This window comes from Lutra lutra, chromosome 5 (assembly GCF_902655055.1).
Source record: "Lutra lutra chromosome 5, mLutLut1.2, whole genome shotgun sequence".
NCBI lineage: Eukaryota > Metazoa > Chordata > Mammalia > Carnivora > Mustelidae > Lutra > Lutra lutra.
This window is the reverse complement of record NC_062282.1, coordinates 71,895,542-71,918,437: the sequence shown is the minus strand read 5'-3', so window position 1 is coordinate 71,918,437 and position 22,896 is coordinate 71,895,542. Positions and strand designations below refer to the sequence as shown.

Genomic DNA, 22,896 nt, shown 5'->3' with positions numbered 1-22,896 from the left:
TTATTCACAGTATATTATTTCTATCTGCATATTAATGAATTTGATTGGTTACAATTTTCCTATGGAGTTTTGCATTTTTGTTCATCAGAGCTAACTGTCTGTAGTTCTTCTGTATTGTCTTTGTCTGGTTTGGGTATCAGGGTAATATTAGCCTCATAAAATGAGTTGGGACATAATTCCTCTGCCTCTCTTTTCTGAAAGAGTTTGTAGAACTGAAATTATTTCTTCCTAAAATGTTTGGTAGAATTCAGGGAAATCATCATAAGGGCCTGAAGTTCTCATCATGAGGGTTTTGTTTTGTTTTGCTTTGTTTTTTCAAGATTTTATTTATTTGACAGAAAGAGAGATCACAAGTAGACTGAGAGGCAGGCAGAGAGAGAGGGAAGCAGGCTCCCTGCCAAGCAGAGTCTGATGTGGGGCTCGATCCCAGGACCCTGAGATCATGACCTGAGCTGAAGGCAGAGGCTTAACCCACTGAGCAACCCAGGCGCCCCTCATCATGAGGTTTTAAACCATTAATTTCTTCAACAGATGCATTTTTTTCTTGGGTGACCTTTAGTAGCTGGCATCCTTAACAGAATTTGACCATGTCATCTAAGTTGAATTACTGGCATAAAATCGCTAACAATCGTTTTTTTAAAAAACAATATTGTCTTATAACCTATATAAGGCTTATAGGATATGCAGTGATGTTGACTGTTTTACTGTGAATATTGATAATTTCTCTTCTTTTTCTTGATGTTGCTTATTAATGTTTTGTTTTGCTTTTTTTAGAACTAGCTTCTGGTTTCACTGGTTTTCTCTGTTGTCTTTGTATTCTATTTCACTTATTTTTGCTCTCATTTTTATTTACTTTCTCCCCTTTGCATATTTTGAATTTAATTACCTTGTCTTTTTCAAGCTTCTTAAGATGGAAGCTCTCAGGTCATTAATTTTAGATAATTTTTCTTTTCTAACACTTGATTCTATAAATTTCTAAGCATTATTTAAATATACCCCATAAATTCTTCTGTTATACTTTTATTTGAAGTATTTTCTAATTTCCCTGTGCTTTAATCCGTGGGTTATTTAGAAGTGTGCTAGTTAATTTGTAAACATTAGAGATTTTCCAGTTGGTTTGTTACTGATTTCTAGTTTAATTCTAGTGTACTCAGAGAACACACTCTGTAGGACTTCAATTCTTATAACTTATATATACCTGTTTATGGTCCAGAATATTTGTGAATGTTCTATGAGTGTGCTTGAAAACAATGTATATTCTGTTGTTCATTGGTGGAATGTCCTATAAATGTCAATTAAGGCTAATTTGGTTAATAGTGTTAAAATTTTCCATATCCTTACTGATTTTTTGCCTCCTTTTCCTGTTTTTCTACCCAGGAGGGTGTTGAGATCTACAGCTATAGTTGTGTATTTGTTTATTTCTCCTTCTGGTTCCATAGATTTTTGTATCTCCTATATTGAAGCTTTACACAGAACTGTTATATCTTCTTGGTGAACTGATCCCTTTATGATCATAAAATGTCTCTTTTTACCCAACATTGCTGGTTCTGAGTATACTGTCTGATATTAATACAGCTACTTCATATAATGTACCACTTCAGTTGGCATATTTTAGGGTTTTTTTCCCTCATCTGTTTACTTTTAACCTATCTGTATTGTATTTAAAAACACTGCTACTCCTTTTATCTGGGTCTTTTGTTTTATTTTGCATTTTTCTCATTATACTTATGTTTTCCTTTACAACTTCCTATACACTTATAAAATTGGTAATAATGTTTTAAGGCTGTCTGCTAATTCTATCATCTCTTTCATTTTTGATCAGATTCTGTGACTGAATTTTCTACTGGCTATGGGTTCGCTGCTTCTTTGCATGGTTGGTAATTTTTTACTGTGAATTTTACATTGTTGAATAAAGACTTTTGTTTTATTCCTTTAATGAGTATTGAACTTTGTGCAGGCATGCAGTTGAGTTTCTCAACATTTAATCCTTATGACCCTTTTTTTTTTTTTAAAGACTGTAAAGGGGGAGATAGAGCAACCTTTACTCTAAGACTAATTTAGTATCATTTCCCCTTAACCTCAAGAAACTCCTTTAACATTTCTTGTGACACAAGTGTGCTGATGAACAAGTAATTGTCATTTCCTTAAAAAAAAAAAAAAACAAACTAAAAATGTACTCCATTTCATCTTTATTTTTTGAAGGTATTTCTGCTGGATACAGAATTTTAAACTGACTTTTATTCTCCAGCACTTTGAGGATATCACCTTATTAACTCCTGGCTTTGATGGTTTTTTATGACAAGTCAGTCAGTATTTCTCTCCTATGCATAATGTTTTACTTTTTCCTCAGTCTGCTAAAATCTTCTTTTTATCTTTGGTTTTCAGTAGTTTGAATATAATACACAACATAAATGTGTTTACGCTATTTGTGATGTGTTGAGCTTCTTGGGTCTTTTTTCATTTTCTCTGTTGAGATTGTTCTCTACACATAAGACCATGTTTCCCTTTAAATTGTTGAACTTATGTATCCTTGTCTGCTAATTCCAAAATCTATTACCTCTAGATCTCCTTCTATGCATTTTTTCCCTCCCAGGTATGGATCACATTTGCTTCTTCATATATCCACTGATTTTTTTTTACTACATCTTAGACTCTCAGACACTGTAGATGCTACACCGAGAGTCTGGACTGTGTTGACTTCCCTTAAAAAGTGCTGAGTTTCGTTTTAGCAAGCAGTTAATTTACTGGAAACACACCTTGATTCTGTCAAAGCTTATTTTAGATTTGCTAAGAAGGTCCTTCTGAGGTCTCAGAAGAATGCTAGGGTTCCAGAAGGCTTTCCTACTCTGGCATATCAAAACTCAAATGTCACCCAGCAGTGTGTAACCTCTACAATATCCATTCAGCTCACTGTCCCACTCCTCCACCTCAGTAGTTGATCTCTGTTAGCCCTCACTGAATCCTATCCTGGACACACACAGCTTAGTATCTAGCCAAAGATTCAACAGTCCCTTACACTGATTTCTGGTGCCCATCTCTGCAAAGCAATCCCACTCCTGTATCTTTCCCACAATCTTCAGCCACTTCAGTAAACCCACACTTCTACCTACCTTTGTCTCATCTACCTAGCAATACCACTATTCTCTGCTGGGTTCTAATCCCATGTGTAGAAAGCTAGAATGAATGCACAGTCACATCATGTATTTCTCTTTTCTCAAGATCACAGCCCTGCAGCATTTACTGCCCAATACCTAAAAACAGTTGCTTCAGTTATATGTTCCAGTTTTACAGTTGTTTATCTTGGAGCAAATCCTGAATTTTTTTTTTTTTTTAATCACAGACCATCTTTTGTTGGCCTTTTAATAACTTTCAGGCATGAATCTAACTTTGAGATTAATTCATCAAATCATTCAAAAAATGATTAAGCACTGGGGCGCCTGGGTGGCTCAGTGGGTTAAGCCGCTGCCTTCGGCTCAGGTCATGATCCCAGGTCCTGGGTTCGAGCCCCACATCGGGCTTTCTGCTCAGCAGGGAGCCTGCTTCCTCCTCTCTCTGCCTGCCTCTCTGCTTAGTTGTGATTTCTCTCTATCAAATAAATAAATAAAATCTTTAAAAAAAATGATTAAGCACAAATTTATTAAGAACTTGTAACTTTCATGTATTGTTTTGGTTCAAAAACGAATGACATTTTTTCCTTTAAAGTATGGAAGACAGATTAAATAGAAGAGTAGAAAAAGGTGTGTCAAATATTATCTTAAGAGACATGCAGGATCCTTTGGGAACACAAAGGAGGAGCATCTAATCTACCTTGGAGAGTTCTGGGAAGGTTTTCTAAAGGAAGTCAATGTTTCAACCGAGAACTGCCAGATGGGCAGGAGTTAGCCAGATGAAAAAATTTGAGTCACTGAACAGTTAAAGTAATTTCAGAAAGTATGGTGCAGAAAGTAGGGAAAAGTTGAGTAAAGACAGGAAATGACTAGTAATTAAGAGCCTTCTAGGGGCGCCTGGGTGGCTCAGCGGATTAAAGTCTTTGGCTTCGGCTCAGGTCATGATCCCAGGGTCCTGGGATCAAGCCCTGCATCGGGCTCTCTGCTCAGCAGGGAGCCTGTTTCCCTTCCTCTCTCTCTGCCTGCCTCTCTGCCTACCTGTGATCTCTGTCTGTCAAATAAATATATAAAATCTTAAAAAAAAAAAAAAGAGCCTTCTAAAACATGTTAAGGGCTTTGGACTTAAGGCAATGGAAAGTCACTGAGGGGTTTAATCAAGGGTAAATGCATGTTGCAAATATGCATTTTAGACGAGTCACTTTGCCTTCAGGATAAACAAACTGCACTGAGGCAAGACAGGAGGTAGGGAGTATTCCAGGAGGAACAGTAAGTATTCCAGGAAGACAGCCTGCATAAGAGCTTCAGCACTGAGGATGGAGTTAAGGAGGGAGAAGTCACTGTCCTGGCTGCTCAAAAGTTGCAGGATTCAAAATTAATACACAGAAATCCACTGCATTTCTATACATTAATAACAAAGTAGCAGAAAGAAAAATTAAGAAAACAATTCTATTTACAATTACACCAAAAAGAATAAAATGCCCAGGAATAAGTTTAACCAAGGAGGAAAAAGACCTATACTCTAAAAACTGTAAAACAATAATGAAAGAAACTGAGGATGACACAAACAAATGGAAAGATATGCCATGCTCATGGACTGGAAGAATACTATTAAAATGTCCACACTACCCAAAGCAATCTAAATATTCAATGTAATCCCTATCAAAATACCAACAGCATTTTTCACACAACTAGAACAAGTAGTCCTAAAATCTGTATGGAATCACACACAGAAGACCCTGAAAAGCCAAAGCAATCTCTGAAAGAACAAAGTTGGCAGTATCACAATACCAAATTTCAAGAAATACTACAAAGCTGTATTAATCAAACAGGATGGTACTGGCACAAAGATAGACACACAGATCAACAGAACAGAATAGAAAGCCCAGAAATAAACCCATGCTTATATGGCCAATTACAACAATCTATAACAAAGGAAACAGGAATATACAATATGGAAAAAACAGTTTCATCAATAAATGGTGCTAGCAAAACTGGACAGTTACATGTAAAGCAATGAAACTGGACCACTTACTTAATCCATACACAAAAATAAACTCAAAATTGACTAAAGACCTAAATGTGAGATGTGAAACCATAAAACCCCTAAAAGAAAACATAGTAATCTTGAGGACATCAGCCTCAGCAACATATTTATGAATATGTCTCTCTTCAGGTAAAGGAAAGAAAAGCAAAAATAAGCAAAATGGAATCATATCAAAATAAAAAGCTTTTGTACAGCAAGCAAACCATCAAAAGAACAAAAAGGCAACCTAATGAATGGGACACAATATTTCCAAATGATATATTGTACAAGGGGTTAGTATCCAAAAACTCATACAACTCAACACCAAAAAAATGAAATAACTGGATTAAGATATTTTCCCAAAGACACAGAGATGCCAAAAGACACATGAAAAAATGCTCCGCATTATTATCAGAGATATGCAAATCAAAACCACAAAGAGACACCACTTCACTCCAGTCTGAATGGCTAGTATCAAAAGGCAAAAAATATTAAGTGTTGGTGAGGATGTGGAGAAGGTGAACCTTTGCGCACTGTTTGGGAGAAATGTAAATTGGTACAACCATTGTGGAAAACAGTATGGAGGCTCCTTAAATACTAAAAACAGAAATATTATATGATGTAGTAATTCCATTAGTGGGTATTTACCCCCCCAAATGAAAACATAATTTGACAAGATAAAAATGCACAGCTATGTTTTGCAACATTATTTACAATAGCCAAGATTTAAAAGCAATCGAAGTGTACATCTATAGACAAACGGATAAAGATACCCACTGGGAGGAATAGGGAGGTGGTCTAGCATGGGAGGCCAAAGCAGGATGGGAAACCATCCACGTGAGGGGACCAACATGAGGAGTTGGAGCCCAAGCAAGGTGAGGAGGGCATTCACATGGGGTAGTATCAGTCCAGCATGAGGTGTTGGGAGCCCTACTACAGTGATGGGAAATTCGGTACAAACACCAGGATTGATCAAATAAGTAAATACGTTAACAATATAGTCAATTCCTTGCTTCTGTTTTCACTCTATTTACCAGGCAATGGATTAAATCTACTTTCCAATTTACTCAGCCCTTGATGAAATCCAACTTTCCAACTTGCTCAGTGCTTACCATTGAGCTGCTAAACCAGACAGAAGAAACACAACTATGATGACTGGTCTTCCTACAAACTTTTACCCTCAAACCTCAAGTGACCCAGTGACACCATCATGTAACTCTGTAACACTTCCCTAACCAACTTAGCTCTGAGCTAAAAACTACCTTACAGGGGCACCTGGGTGGCTCAGTGGGTTAAGCCTCTACCTTCAGATCAGGTCATGATCCCTGGGTCCTCTGCTCAGCAGGGAGCCCGCTTCTCCCTCTCTCTCTGCCTGCCTCTCTGCCTACTTGTGATCTCTGTCAGATAAATAAAATCGTTAAAAAAAAAAAAAACTACCTCACACTTTTTCAAGCCTCTATAAACCCCTTCTCCCACACTCAGCCAACAATTTAACTTTTTTTCCACTGAGAACACAGAAACAATCCAAAGACAACTGACTTATTCTCTCACCTCTAAACTTAACAATTATGTACTGTGCCTGCCATCCTCTTAAAACCGATAAACACCTTATACTCCTATTAACTCCTTCAGTCAAATCATGGATCCCATTTCTTCTTGCCTACTCCAGGATTTAACTCTGCAATTACCCCTTCTGCATCAATTTGTTTCCTCTGTCCAAGGTCATTTCTATCAGCCTAGAAATGCTCTATCCCAAGTATATATGCTTTAACCCATATTCATCCCACATGGGTTAAATCCTATAGTGTTTAAAAACACAAATATGGGAGCAATATGTGATAAAGAAACACCTGCAGAAATAAGCATCTGGTTAATTTATAGTTATCAACCAGAAGGGAAACAAAGCTGATGAGATGCAGACAACAGAGTTGAGATGTAAATGAGGTCAGAGAATGAATGGGAAGCACTGAGGTAGTCAAAAGAAGTAGACTGAGGTAGTTTGAAAGAAGTAGAGGAGAAATGGAGCAACATGAAAATCAAAATTCCTGAGAAAAACAAATGAAGACAGGTAAGAAAGACTGGTGAGGAGCAGCCAAAAAACTCAGGTGTTTAAGACAACGTAAACAGTATTAGGTGCAGGGACAAATTAAAGCAAGGAAAAGAAAAGACGAGAGAAGCTGAATATGTAAGAGGAGATGAAATGGTAAGAAGAACATAGTCGGATGGGGAAATTGAGGGGATGTAGGCAATTCAGGTGAGGGGAATGACTCCCTCCATAACAAGTATAAATGACTCAGGAGAGAAGAGCTGATGAACAACAGTGTGGGTGGGAGCTCAGAACTGGGAATGAGAGCAGCTGAAAAGCGGGTAATAAGTGAGGAAAGCTAAACGACCAAGGCCAGAAGAATGAGAGGGAGAACATGAGCAGACAGCTGAGAAAAACAGCTCTAGAAAGATAAAGCATTTGCAAGGGGAATGCGTGATAGAGTGAGATTGTCAAAGATGCTAGAGCATCAGTCAACATAGAAACATCCAGAAAAACAACAAAAATATACAAGACAAAACAAAACCAGAATAGTCAACAAAACTCTTTTTTTTTTTTTTTAAAGATTTTATTTATTTATTTGTCAGAGAGAATGAGCACAGGCAGAGGCAAAGGGAGAAGCAGGCTCCCCACTGAGCAAGGAGCCCAATGTGGGACTTGATTCCAGGACGCTGGGATCCTGACCTGAGCCGAAGTCAGCTGCTTAACCAACTGAGCCACCCAGGCGTTCCAACAAAACTTTTTTTTTTTTTTTAAAGATTTTATTTATTTATTTGACAGAGAGAAATCACAAGTAGGCAAAGAGGCAGGCAGAGAGAGAGGAGGAAGCGGGCTTTCTGCTCAGCAGAAAGCCCGATGTGGGGCTCGAACCCAGGACCTGGGATCATGACCTGAGCCGAAGGCAGCGGCTTAACCCACTGAGCCACACAGGCGCCCCCCAACAAAACTCTTCTTGATTGTGCAAACATTTTCATCTATTTCCTTCCACTCAAAGCAAATTCATAAAACAATTGTTTCGCTCTCTTATCTCCTGTTTTCCCACATTACCGAAACGGGTTTTGTCAAGATGACCAATGGCCTCCACGTAGCCTAACCTTCCTGACTTGAGCTATCTACATTATTTGACACAGCTGACATCCCTTTCTTTCGTGATAACACTTCATCTTCTTGTCTTCCAAGATCCCACCCTCCCAGTTTTCCCTACTTTACCACTTATCTTTTAGCATCTTTTGCAGATGCCTCCTCCTTGTCCCTATTTCTACAAGTTAATGTGCTCTAGGTTAAGATTTTTCTATCTTGGGACACCTTGGTGGCTTAGTCGGTGAAGCATCTGCCTTTGGCTCAGGTCATGATCCGGGAGTCCTGGGACAGAGCCCTGAATCAGGCTCCCTGCTCAATAGGGAGCCAGCTTTTCCTTCTGCCTGCTTCTCCCATCCTTGTGCTCTCTCTCAAATAAGTAACACCTTAAAACAAAATCTTCCGGAGCACCTGGGTGGCTCAGTGGGTTAAAACCTCTGCCTTTGGCTCAGGCCATGATTCCAGGGTCCTGGGATCGAACCCCACATCAGGTTCTCTGCTCAGCAGGGAGCCTGTTTCCTCCTCCTCTCTCTCTCTCTCTGCCTGCCTCTCTGCCTACTTGTGATCTCTATCTGTCAAATAAATAAATAAAACCTTTAAAAAATCTTCCATCTCTTCTCTACAGTCACTCCTTATGTGATCCTATCAGGCTTTAAAGCTAATTACAGATAACTGACTATATACATCAGTGATTCCTAATTTTCTTTCTCTAGCTTGAAACTCTCTCCTGGACATAACTTCTATTTGTCTACCGCACATTTTAGATATCTAACACATTTCTCAAATTCACATGTTTAAACCAGAGCCACCCAAACTTCCTTCTCCAGAGTTTCCTCATTGTGATAAACAGCGACACTACTTTATCTGGTTTTTCAAGTCAAAAAACTTGAAGTTATGTTTGATGCTTCTTCTCTTATACACCATTATCCAAATCATCAACTCATCTGTTGGTACTACCTTTAAAATGCATCCCAAATCCAACCATTTCTCAGCATTTCTACCATTACCACCTTAATCAAAACACCAATATATCTCACCTGAATTATCTCAAAATCTCCTTTATTGTCTCTACCCTTCTACCCTAACCACCTGCAAATAGTTTTCTCGCAGCTGCCAGACTGATTGCTTTAAAATACACACCATGCCCTTCTCCTGCATTATTTCTTCCAAAAGATTCCTATTTAAATGAGAACAGAACCCAAGGGCTTGCAGAAACTAGTCATATCTCTCTGATTTAATTTTCTACCAGTCATCTCCTCGCCATTTTGCTCCTCCATGTGATTCCTTGAACACATCAAGGATGCACCTACTTCTGGGACTTTGCACTTAGTATCAACACTAACTAGAATGTTACTCCCAGACTGTGAATGACACATTTTCTCTAGAATGAATATTTAAAAGAGAACTCTGGTTGCTGGGGGGCGTGGGGGACTTCAAAAGAATGTGGGCAGGAAAACCAGTTTGGAGACTACTGGAAAAACTCAAAGGGAAGACGAAGGTAGCTTAGACTGGGAAACGAGCAGTGAAGATGGAAAAAAGGGACAAATATTAGACATCTTAGCGCAATGGATGAACCTTACCTGGGAGAACCATCTTCATGGTCATGGTATCTCCCCTGCCAGGTAAATATCCATGGATATTTGAAAAAACTAATGAAGAACTGCTTATCAACTGGCAACAGGGGGAGATGAAGGAATCAATCAAAGGATGACACACCAGGTTTTGGCATGAGCAAATGTGTGAATTGTGGTATGATTAAACCAGGTATGGAGGTAGTACCAAACTTGAGAATGTGAGAGGAATGGGAACCATGGGTTCTGTTTTGAACATGTTAAAAAGATGCCTATTAAAATTTCCAAACAAACAGATGGACATAGATATCTAGGGTTTAGGAAAGAAGTTTGGGCTAAATATATAAATCAAGAATAATACGCACATAACCAGTACTTAAAGCCATGAGAATGAATAAGATCAACCATGAAGAGTAAGGCAAAGACAGACTCAGTAAATGAGACTAAAATATGGCCAGTAAAAAAGGAGGTATGAGATAATGGTACTATGGAAGCCAAGAGCAATGTTTTTTAAAAAGGGAGTAAGAAGCTGTATCAAATCTTCTGAGAAGTTACTGAGAATTAGAAAATGACCATTTTATCTGGCAATATGAAGATTACTGGCAGCCTTATAACAGCAATGTTAGCAAGGGAGGGGTGGGAAAGAAAACCTGAACAGAGCAGGCAGGGGACAAAATGAGAAGGAATAAAATGAAGACGATGAGTACATACAACTCTTGTGAACTGAGCTGTAAGACTAAATGGCGGTAGTAGCCAGATGGTGATCTGGAGTAAAGGGAGAGGTTTTTGTTTGTAGACTAGAGCTACTACAGCATGCTTATATGAATGATCCTATGAAGAGGGAGAAAGTGCTAATATAGAAGAAAGGAAACGAAAAGGAAAACACTTCCACTGACAAAAGGGACTGACTGGTTCCAGCCTCCAAGAATAGTTGGCTGCTTCTGGATAAAACAGTAAACAATTTACCTTTAATACAAGAGAAAAAAACAGTACCAGTACAAACGAAGCACAGTTTGAAAGACTTGAAGACTGGAAAACAAGGTACTTTTTATCCAATTCCTAATTTTTCAATAAATTACAAGGCAAGATCAACAACTGAGCAGAGTAGATTTCAGGTTTAAGGAAAGAGAAGGTGTGAAACAGTCATTGCAGAGGGGGCTCTGTCAATGTACTAAATGATTTTACTATCTCTAAGAGAAAAGTTTAAAAATATTTTCAATTACAGTTACCTTCAGTCATATAAAAGTGGGAACACCTTAAATGACCATCAATAGGGGGTCAAATGATAAAATATAAATTCAGTGGATTAATTTCAGTAATTAAAACCAATGAAATAAAAGTGTGCATATATATATATACATATAGCATGGCACTAAAAATTTGATTCACACAATAATATAAAATGCTACCACTGTTTTGAAATATTTACATTTGAGCGTATTTAAATCCACCCACAAGTATGTCACACAAAAAAGCCTGAGAAATATACAATAAACTATTAAGGGGGACTGGCAGGTAGCTGAGAGAGGCGTATGAAATCACTGCATATATAAAACAAGAAAAACCTGTAAGCAAAAGTATGTAGTATAAAAAAATCTATGTCCTTTACACTCGATAATGGTATAAACACTGTAATTCAAAGATCTGCACACAAAGACTTAAACTATGGCACATTTTAATGAAAAACTAAAAGCAATCTAAATTTAAGAAAATTATGCAACTATTAAAAATGTTCATAATAGGTTACATGTTTAAAGAAGGAAATATTTCAGATATACAAGAAGTATAAAAGATAAAATCTAGCCAAACACCTAGATTAAGAATTTATTTGATGACATGGGACCTTATGATAATGTTAAGTGGGGAAAAAACACAAGAATGCAAAATTGGGATATGACTTTAGCTATGTAAGATTGTATGTAAAACAGAATAAAAAAAAAACCATGAAAATGTTAACAGTGGTTGTCACTGGGTGCCAAGACTGTGTGGACTTTCCTATCTTTTCATACTCTTCCATTGCCAGGTTTTCTAAATAAGCCTTATCACTTTTATAATTGCAAACATTATATTTTGGAAAAAAAAGAAAAGAAAAGAAAATACTTAAGTTCAGGGCACCTGCGTGGCTCAGTTGGTTAACAATCTGCCTTCAGCTCAGGTGATGATCTCTAGGCCCTGGGATTGAGCCCCACGTTGGGATTCCTGCTCAGCCTCTCCCTCTGCCCTTCCCCACTGCTCATTTTCTCTCCCTCAAATAAATAAATAAAATCTTAAAAAACAAACAAAAACTCCCAAAACTTAAGTTCACTAGCACTATTACCTTGGGATCATGAACAAATGTATTTCCTTTGGTTCCAGGAGGAAAATCTCCAGTACAAATATATTTGAGACATTCAATGATGGTCTAAAAAAATAGAAAATTTTATTACTTAGTAATAAGAGAACCACAGAAGTTTATTATAAAATGTTAACTTGTTATAAAAATATTATCTACCATAAGAACTATAAAGATATAAGATAAAATTTGATACTATAAAACCTGTAGGGGCACCTGGGTGGCTCAGTGGGTTAAGCTGCGGCCTTCGGCTCGGGTCATGATCCCAGGGTCCTGGGATCGAGCCCCGCATCAGGCTCTCTGCTCAGCAGGGAGCCTGCTTCCTCCCCCCCCTCTGCCTGCCTCTCTGCCTACTATGTGATCTCTATCAATTAAATAAATAAAATCTTAAAAAAAAAAAAACAAACCTGTAACATAGATATGATTAGATGTTAAAGGATAACTGCATGAAAAACTACTAATTAAAAAGGTATATTAAAATAAAATAAATTATTACTTTTAAAAAAGTCCTCTATTTCCAATTAAAACTTTTCAAACTAATTTAATAACAATGGTTAATGTAAAATATGGTTACCATAGTTGATGACACCGTTTTGTAGAAATGAAATTAGCTGAGGGTAAAACTTAAAATATTCTTACAAAAAAAAAAGGTGATAGACGTATTAACTAGATAGGTGGGATCCTTTTACAATGTACAGTACATTAAATCATCCCGATATATTCTTTAAATATCCTACAATATTATATATGAAATGTAAAATTTCACACCCCAATAAAGCCAAAATTTTTTAAAGTTAAATTTTAAAAAATGGCTAATAGCTATACATGACTATGTGCCACCTATTTCACTAACCACCTACCTTTACATACATTAACTGCTTAATTTTCACATTCATCTTAAGTTGTAGAAAACTTTTTTAATCTTCATATGAGAAAATTAAAGCACAATGCATTTGACTCACTCTTGCCCAGTCACACAGCTAATTAAGGTGAAGCAAATTATATGTATTTGCACAGCTAGTGTTCATAGTGTTCTCCTTCCAGGAGAGCGCTTAACAGAATTCTAGGTACACAACAGGCATTCAATAACTTTTTCACATAAGCACAAGTAGACAAGAGTGTAGCATTCAATGCTCAACTCGAAACCTCTCTTTCTGTACCTTTTTTGTTTCGTTTGGTCTTCGTTATACAAACAAAGCCCTGCTTTTTCTCAAACCACCTTAAAGAGTAGCCAGTCTCTTGGCTACCTTCTTCCCGTAACTGAATGCCACTCCAGGGTCCAACTCAAATTTCTAAACATTCCCTGGGCCTTAAGAAGTCAAAGTAAATAAGCTGTTCTCCAACTTTCTATTATGACTCAGTAAGAGTCCTAAACTCTTCTCAGAAGTTCCTATTTTTATCATATTTTATAACTTTTTAAGTAATTCCTATAATGGGACAACTGCCAGGAAGTGAATGCTGTGTTTTGGGAGCAAGTGTTTAACAAAAAACAACAGTGCAGACTAAAAGGCTTCCTACAAGAATATAAGCTCGCTGAGTGCGCGCGCGAGATTCTCAAGCAAACCTTGTCAACCCAACAAGCTTGGATACCCTAACAAAGCTGGTCGCGTCCTAATGACACAGGGGTCCGCAGGCCACACCGGGCCACGCCCAGGGGCCGGGCCCCACCCACTTCCTGGAGCCCCAAAAGCTGAGCCATAGGAACGCCTCACCTCTCGACCTTATCACTATTCTGGGCTGCCCAAACATTTCACCCTCCAGTTCCCAAGACATGACGTCCCGTAAACTGAACGGGGGCTACTGAGGACTTACCGTCTTCCCCGCCCCATTGGGTCCAACCAAAATTGTGAGGGGGCTGAAAAAAGTGATAATTTGCTTATCTTTGTCCTCTATTCCAAAACTCCGCACGCCCAAAATGCTCATCTTTTCGATCCGGGACATGTTTGCAAATGTTTCTTTTCTCAACACCAGGGGCCTAGAGCCCCCGCCCACCAAGACTTAGCGGTGCCTCCGGAGCAGGGCGAGCGCGCGCTGTGAGGGCCCGCGAGACTCCAAGTTGGGAGGCTCGAAGGAGTAGCGAAGGCTCTGGCTGGAACTCTTCCTCCCACACCGGCTTCCTTCTGGCCTGACGAGCGAGAGCGGGGGTGAGGGCCTGTCCGGGACTGCCCGCAATAGACGCGAAACGCAAAGCCAAGGACCACGCAAAACGGTACACTCACAGGTTCGCGCCGCGGCCGCCCCGCGGGTCACGTGGGTCGCTACGACCAGCGTGCATTTACGCCGCACGCCAGGAGCACGCCGGGAAGTCGTAGGTTCGCGGTGCGCGCGCATCTCTGGCTTCCGGGAGCAGTTCGGACCGGCTGGGTCTTTTGCTGATGGCCTCGCAGTCAGCTTGCTTGGTGGGGTGCGGCGGGGCAACCTTAAGAGCACTGACTCTGCGGAAGGCAGGCGCGTGTGACAAACAGTGGTTACTTAAGTGTGATCCTGGGATGCCTGGAATGGAAGGGAGTGCGGTGTGAACTAATCTCAAAAACTATTTTCTAACAATAGAAAGACGTCACTCCATTTTTCATTCTCTTTCGCTAATGTACGCACATGACGTATGGTGACGCCATCGCAATGATGGCCAATAGAATGTGCGCTTGTATATTTCTTGTGCTAAAAAAACAATTTTAATTTCCAATTGAGTAAATATTGATAGTTATAACTCACATCAAAGCTCCTTGGGGTCTGCAGTGATTTTTTTTTTAAGTGTGTAGGTGTTTAAGATCAAAAGTTGGGGAACTCTATTGTAGACCAAAAGCCAAATGCTGTTACAAAACTATAAAACGTTACGCAAATAGAATGTGAAAGAAATCCATTCCTCCAAGTACCACCACAAAAATAGACACCTTTAAAATAAGAGATTGTATACTATATTGGGTACTTAAAACTTTGCTGAGAGGGCAGATCTTGTGGTAGTATTCTTATCACGCACATAAAAAGTTAAAAATAAGGAGGGTGGGAGCAAACTTTTGGAAGTAACGGACATACCAATGGCATTGACAATAGTGATGATTTCCCTGGTGGTTTATACTTACCTTTGAAGCCATCAAATTGTATATATTAAGTACGGACCGCTTTTTGTATTTAAAAAAAAAATTAGTGTTTGTGTGATAAATGTTAAGTAAAGTAAGAGAAACAGTAACTAAAAAATGACTGAATATTGCTTTCTGGAACCCAATTTATGGAGGGCTATCACATGCAAGACCTATAAGAAAAATGACAAATTACAAAACAATAGTGGAAGAAATTAAAATCAAAACAAAAACTTAGGATTATTGATCCAGAAAAATGTAGGAAATCCCCACCAATCACATAATCCCCAATCATTTACAGAACTCAATACATAAACTAAAATATTCATGTCAAAGGATGCAAGTGGGGAAAGCCAGTGAGTACTCTCTTGCTGTACCAAGGAAAAGGAACATGAAAGCACCAGTTATCGTATTACACATTTTAAGTTACTAATGAAACACAGCAGATTGAAACTATACAGTAATGCTCTATGTAACAAACTAAATGTAATCTTAAAAATAGGCAAGGACTAGAACCCATTTTTAAATTTTTTAAAAAAGATTTATTAGAGAGCAGGAGAGAGAGAAAGAGCGCCCCGGCAGAAGCACGAGCAGGGAGGAGGGGCAGAGGAAGAGGGAGAAGCCAACTCTCCACTGAGCAGGGAGCCCAATGAGGAACTCTGTCCCAGGACCGTGGGATCACAACCTACGCCAAAGGCAGATGCGTAGCCAACTGAGCGACCCAGGCACCCCTAGAGACCACTTTTTTTTTTTTTAAGATTTTATTTATTTATTTGACAGAGAGAGAACACAAGCAGGCATAGTGGCAGGCAGAGGGAAAGGGAGAAGCAAGCTCCCCGCAGAGCGGGGAGTCTGATGCACGTGAGTTTCAGGTGTATAACATGCTGATTCAATAAATTTGTACTATATGCTATGCTTACCCAAAGTGTAGCTACCATCTGTCACCATACAACCTATTACAATACCATTGACTATATTCTTCCACTATAATCTTACCATGAAGTACCCAATATTATTTCTTATGTGTTTGGTATTTAAAAATTAACTTGAATCTAATCATACTTTTATACTTGGCCTCCAGTTCACAGGAATTAGGATTAGGTTAATAATACCACAAGGATGGAAAAGGTTAATCTCGAAGGTGGAATGTGTTATAAGACACTGGCCCAGGCTCTCAGATCAGTGTCATTAAAACAAGGGCTGCTATAGATTCTAAAAGACTTTAAAAAAGATTTATTCATTTTAGAGAGAGAGGGCGAGAGCAGGGGGAGAGGAAGAGGGAGAGGAAGTTAGAGTATTAAGCAGGCTCTGCGCTGAGCACAGAGCCCAACTTGCGGCTTGATCTCACAACCCTGAGATCATGATCTGAGCCGCCCCTAAAAGACTTTACTTTTAAAAAAGATACAACACATGGTCCCGGGTTGGATCTTTGTTTGCACATAGAGATGTGAAAGGAATTTGGGGGATACACAGTAGAAATCACATGCTAAAAAATTATTATTGTTAATTTCATTATATTTGATGTGACAGTATCTTGATACGTAAGAAAATGATTCTTTTTTTGAGATACATATGATGTGTCAATGATGGAGCATCATGCTTTTCTGTAATTTACTTTAAAATACTTCAAGAAAAAACAGCAAACTGAAGAAAAAAATTGACGTGACAAAATAAATTCCATGACAAAAAAATTCAACTTTATGACAGTTTTATAGGAAACTATAAGACTAAGAGAACAACCCTAGAAAGGAGGGTAGAAATGAACTGCAATAAAAATGATTAATCCCTAAAATAAAAAGAACTGAAAAAGCAAACTAGTCAAGTTCCTGTTTCTCAGTAAACTATTACTAGAAAATGTTTTATTTTGCTTATACCATAATTAATGAAATGAAAAATAAAACTACTATGAGATACTATTTTATACTTATTAGTGAATCTCTTTTTCCTTACAGTACTTTCTGACACAAATTCTTGTATTAATATTGATACATAAGCTTTCTTTTGATTATTATTTATCCAGTATATTTTTCCATCCCTTGATTTTCAAGCTTTTAGTGTCATTTTGCATTAAGTATATCTCTTGAAAATAACTGAGAAATGATTTTTGGTAGAATTTTACAGTATCTGCCTTTTAATAGATGAGTTTAATCTGTTTTCATTACTGTAATTTATGATAAATTTAGATGTATTTCTCATATCTCTTTCTGTGATTTTTCTTTGCTTCTTTTTCTCCTTTCCTGGTTTCTGGTTTGGGCTTTTTTAAAAAAAAAAAGATTTTTAAAATTTATTTATTTGAGAGAGAGACAGTGAGAGAGAGCATGGGAGAGGAGAAGGTCAGAGGGAGAAGGAGATTCCCCATGGAGCTGGGAACCTGATGGGGAACTCGATCCCAGGACTACAGGATCATGACCTGAGCAGAAGGTAGTTGCTCAACCGACTGAGCCACCCAGGCGCCCTGATTGAGCTTTTTTTATGCCCTTGTTTTATTCTACTGGCTTGAAAGTTGTACATTCTATCCCTGTTCTTTTAGTGGGTCCTCTTAAATTTTTCACATGCCTATTTTGAAATCTAGAGTTAATACCTTTTTTTTTTTCATTGAGTGATAGGAAAGTTTATTGAGGGATAGTACAAAGTTCCCAAAGAGAGAGGGGACCAGAGAGGGTTGCCCTAAAGTTAATATCTTTAGGAAATTTCTAAACAGTACAAGAACAATAAAATGCACCAACTCTGATCACTGTATCTCCCACATTATCATTGTTTAGTATTTTTTGTTCCTCGTTGTCTTGAAATCCTCTAAATAAATTATTTTCTAATCAGCATTATATAGGTTTACCTATATATTCACCCATCTCTTTGACTACCACAGCTTCTTGCATCACATCTTTCATGTGAATTCATCTTGCTCATTATATCAGCAAAACTATTAAACTAAATTTCAAGGAAAGAAATCTATCCCAAGTGCTGATAGCAGGATTAAACAAAGCTATGTTTGTGAAAGCGCTTTGTAATTTGTAAAACACTGACATGCAAGGGATTTATTTTTTGTCCGTTTCATATTTTCAGAGGGGTGATCTGGTAAAATGTAATGAGAGCTGTAAAAATGACGGCACATGTTCCTTGGGATAAGGAAATATTTTTAGAAATTATACAAAGAGCTTTCTAACAGCATTGTTTATAGTTACGGAAGACTAGAAGCAATCCAAATGGTCAAGTAAGCTATAGATACCAATTTATCTAATACCAGGTAACCTTTAAAATAATAAGTAGATACATGAAAGAGAGGTATTTATAAGCAAAAAGATAAACACAGTGTCATATTCATTGATTACAACCCTATGAAGCTATCTATGTATTAGTAAGGATTGGAAGAAGTCATAAAAAAAACTAACAGTTGCTATGCCGAGGGGAGGAAGTTCTGTTTCTCTTCCTATAATATTATTTATTCAATAAAAAGAATTATTTTAAAGATATGCTTGGGGATTGAAAGCATCTAGGTTAGAATAGGGTCAAAACAAAAAAAAGAAAGGAAGGAAAAAAAGTGATGCTATCATTTTACATTTAGTCACCACACAAAAAAAATCTGTGGCATCTTGCCCAGTTGATTGATTAGAATCAGTTCATAGAAAAGTCATTTGACCTTAAATGACTACACAGTTAGTAAAAACCACACTTATCAGTTTTTAAAAAAAACATGTTGCCAATTTGGAAGCCACTAGTAAAGATAAAAATTTGGGGGCAAAAGTTTGGATATTACCCACAAATACAACTTTTCAATACTCTTTGAAACTCTTTTACATATTTACTAGTAGTTCTTAAAAATTCCAAGTACTGATTGCTAATTTTCTGTTCTCCTAAAATAATGTGGGTTTTTTAAAATGCCATAATAGTTCACATTGACTTGGTCTCTAGAGCTGAGGCTTAAAGTTTTGCTTTATCTTTTTTTTTTTTTTCAAGGAGTCTGTCATAGCTTTTTCTATTACTTGAGGCTCCCAGCCTCAGGGAATAGATTCCTTGAGTTTCCACAGTATTCACATTAATTTTTCAACTAACACAACCATGTACCTGCTTATTCATTCAGTTTTGTTTTTTTTTTTTTCAACAAACAGTACCTACAATAATAGGCTAGCCCTTGAGGACAAAAAGGTTAATTAAATAAAATCTTTCTGCTCAAGTAGTTCACAGTCTAGTGAAAAGGTCCTGAGTGCAAGACATTTACAGGATGCAACGTCTTTTTAATAATGAAAGTAAAAACCATTAACTTTTCTCAACTTGCAATGCTTTAAAAAAAAGATTTTATTTATTTATTTGAGACAGAGAGTGAGAGAGAGAGTACAAGCAGGGTTGGGAGGCCACAGAGGGGTGGAGAAGAAGCAGACTCCCTGCTGAGCATGGAGTCTGATGAGGGTCTCGATGTGAGGACCCTCAGATCATGACCTGAGCCAAAGGCAAACGCTTAACAGACTGAGTCACCCAGCAACCTTGCAATGTTATTTTTTTCAAAGATGTTATTTATTTATTTGACAGATATCACAAGTAGGGAGAGAGGCAGGCAGAGAGGGAGGAGGAAGCAGGCTCCCTGCTGAGCAGAGAGCCCGATTCGGGGCTCGATCCCAGGACCCTGAGATCATGACCTGAGCAGAAGGCAGAGGCTTTAACCCACTGAGCCACCCAGGTGCCCTTGCAATGTTATTTTTAACAAACTTTAATTTTAAATAGTTTTAGAGTTGCATAAGTTGCAACAATTTTATAGAGTTCCTATATGTCCTGCACCCAGTTTCCTATAGTACATTTGACACAACTGAGGAACCAACAGTGGCACATTACTAGACTCCATTGCTTTTTTTGGAATTTCCTTAGTTTTATCTACCATCCTTTTTCTGTTCCTGGATTTCACCCATGATACCACATCACATTTAGTCACCATGCTTGGACTTCCTGCACGGTGATAGTTTCTTAGACATTGCTTCTTTTTGGTGACCTTGACAGTTTTAAGGAGTGTTGACCAGGTATTTCTCCCTCAATTTGGATATATATGATGTTTTTCTCCTGGTTAGATAGAGGTTATCGGGTTTGCCAAGGAAGATCACAGATAAAATGCCATTCTCATTACATCATGTTAAGAGTAGTTGCGATTAATGTAACTTAATTCATGCTAAATTGGTCACCTGATTGAGGTTTGCTAGGTTTCTCCATTGCAAAGTTCGTCTTCTTATAATCTCCTTCCCATACTATATTCTTTACTTTTTATAAAAGAGTTTATTTATTTATTTGAGAGTGAGAGAGAGAGCATGAGCAGGCAAAGGGGCAGAGGGAGAGGGACAAGTAGATTCCCCTCTGAGCAGGAGGCCCACACGAGGCTTGACCCCTGGACCATGACCTGAGCGAACGTAGACGCTTAGCTGACTGAGCCAGTCAGGTGCCCACCACACCATATTCTTTAAAATGAAGTCGCTGTGTATCCCTTGCTTCAGGGGGATGACGCCGCACTTCAGAGGGTGGGATAGCAACAAAAGTTACTTGAAGTTCTCCTTCTGCACAGGAGATTAAAATAATTAACTTTTGTATGGAGTTTTACATTAATAAAGCTCTTTTAAATACATTATTTTATGGTCTTTGCTATGAAAGAGTTTGAAGTCAGGTTTGGGAGATCAGTCCCACAGAGGAAAAGTTAATGAATTAGGACAACATTTTAAGAAATCTAATTTTGTACACTCATGCTCATAGCAGCATTATTCACAATAGCCGAAAGATGCAAGCAACCCAAATGTCCACTGACAGGTGAATGAAGAAGCAAAATGTGGTATATGATACAATGGAATATTGTTCTGCCTTAAAAAGGAAAGGAAAGAAAGTTCTGTCCAATGCTACAATGTAGATGAATCTTGAAGATCTTTTCAGTGAAATAAGTCAGTCACAAAAAGACAAGTGCCATATGATTCCACTTATATGAGTTACCTAGAAGAGTCACATTCATAGAGACACAAAGTAGAAGCATGATTATCAGGGGCTGGGGAGAGGGGAAATAGCTGTTGTTTAATGGATGTGGAGTTTCAGTTTTGCAAGATGGAGTGTATAACATTGTGAGTGTACACTTTAAGTGTACATTTTAAGTACACTTAAAAATGGCTGAGATATTATATTTTATGGTATGTGTATTTTACCATAATAAAATATTACTAAAAATATTATTTTGAATAGAAGGGTTTTTTTTAAAATAACTAGCCCCCCTGCTTGACCCACAGTTATACTGTAAATCAGGGGCTGTACAGTGGTACCCTATATCATTTTTTTTAAAATATGAATTGCCAGCATTTAAAAATCAGGAAGTTATACATAATAAGCAAGCTTTTGAATTCTTTAAAAAATGGGATGATCTAGCAACAGAAGTCCAAGGGTGTCACATGGCAACAATCAGCTGAAGCTAAGTAGCAGTCCAAGACTTTAGACAGGTCATTCAACATTTGCTATGTTACACCTTGTACATTCCATTGATCTGCACAGCCAGTGAGCACCTTGGGTGGGGTGAAGCTTGCTTCCCACTACAGGGAAAGCTAGTCAGTATAACGCATATCCCAGCCACTGTTCAAGGGTGAACATGAGGTCCTTTGTCACAAGGAAGCTGAATTCTAGGACTTGTGATTGAGCAAACAGAAAAGCACAATTTGCTTTCTCCTGCCACCCAGGAACAGGATACATAAAGATCCAAGAGATTTGACATCATCTTGGGACCACAGTGGGAGACCTGGCCGACAAGAAAGCCAAGGAAGAATCACCAAGACAAGCAAGATATAAAGGAGCCCCTACCCTGGATCATTTGGATCTAATAATTCCCTGTTTGGCTTCAACCAGCTGGGGTTGGGTTTTTGGTCACTGGTAACAGGAAGGATCCTAACATAGTTGCCAGTGAACTTGACCCTGCTAAATTTTGATGGTCTCTGCTCTAACCACCATCTTTCTGCAAGTATTTTAAATTCCTTTTAAGGAATGCCGGTGTGGCTCAGTCAGTTGAGCCACAGCCTTTGACTCAGGTCATGATCCTAGGGTTGTGGGATAGAGTCCCGCATTGGGCTCCTTGCTCAATGGGGAGCCTGTTTCTCTCTCTGCCTCTGCCTGCCACTCTGTCTGCTTGTGCTCTTTCTCTCTGACAAATAAATACACAAATAAATAAAATCTTAAAAAAATAAATTTCTTTTAAGACAGATCGGTCTAGGGGTGCCTGGATGGCTTAGTTGGTTAAGGGTCTGCCTTTGGCTCAGGCCATGATCCTGGAGTCCTAGGATGGAGTCGCACCTTGGGCTCCCTGCTAAGCATGGAGTCTTCATCTCCATCTGACATCCTCCTTCTCATGCTCATTCGATTTCTCTCAAATAAATAAATAAAATCTTTAAACACACACACACACACACACACACACACACAGGGGTGCCTGGGTGGCTCAGTGGGTTAAAGCCTCTGCCTTCAGCTCAGGTCATGATCCCAGTGTCCTGAGATTGAGTCCTGCATCGGTCTCTCTGCTCAGCAGGGAGTCTGCTTCCTCCTCTTTCTCTCTCTCTGCCTGCCTCTCTGCCTACTTGTGATCACTGTCAAATAAATAAATAAAATCTTAAAAAAAAAAACAACAGACAGATTGGTCTAGTAACAATAGTGATAGAATTTAGTTAACCT

At 38.3% G+C, this 22,896-nt stretch overlaps 1 protein-coding gene and 1 pseudogene across 4 annotated transcripts in view; both read right to left on the bottom strand.

Annotated features, from left to right (window-relative positions):
- Window positions 1-22,896, bottom strand: part of RAD50 (RAD50 double strand break repair protein) — a 231,606-nt gene that overhangs the window by 87,599 nt on the left and 121,111 nt on the right. For 3 of the 4 annotated variants that reach the window (XM_047729119.1, XM_047729120.1, XM_047729121.1), the window contains 2 exons: window positions 14,374-14,647; window positions 12,140-12,223 (listed from right to left, as the gene is read on the bottom strand). Coding sequence is in view for 1 of the 4 variants with exons in the window: in XM_047729117.1 (XP_047585073.1) it covers window positions 12,140-12,223; window positions 13,967-14,095 (213 nt within the window). In the remaining 3 variants the exon portion in view is untranslated. The other variant, XM_047729117.1, reaches the window with a different exon arrangement.
- Window positions 9,733-9,881, bottom strand: LOC125101482 (uncharacterized; annotated as a pseudogene).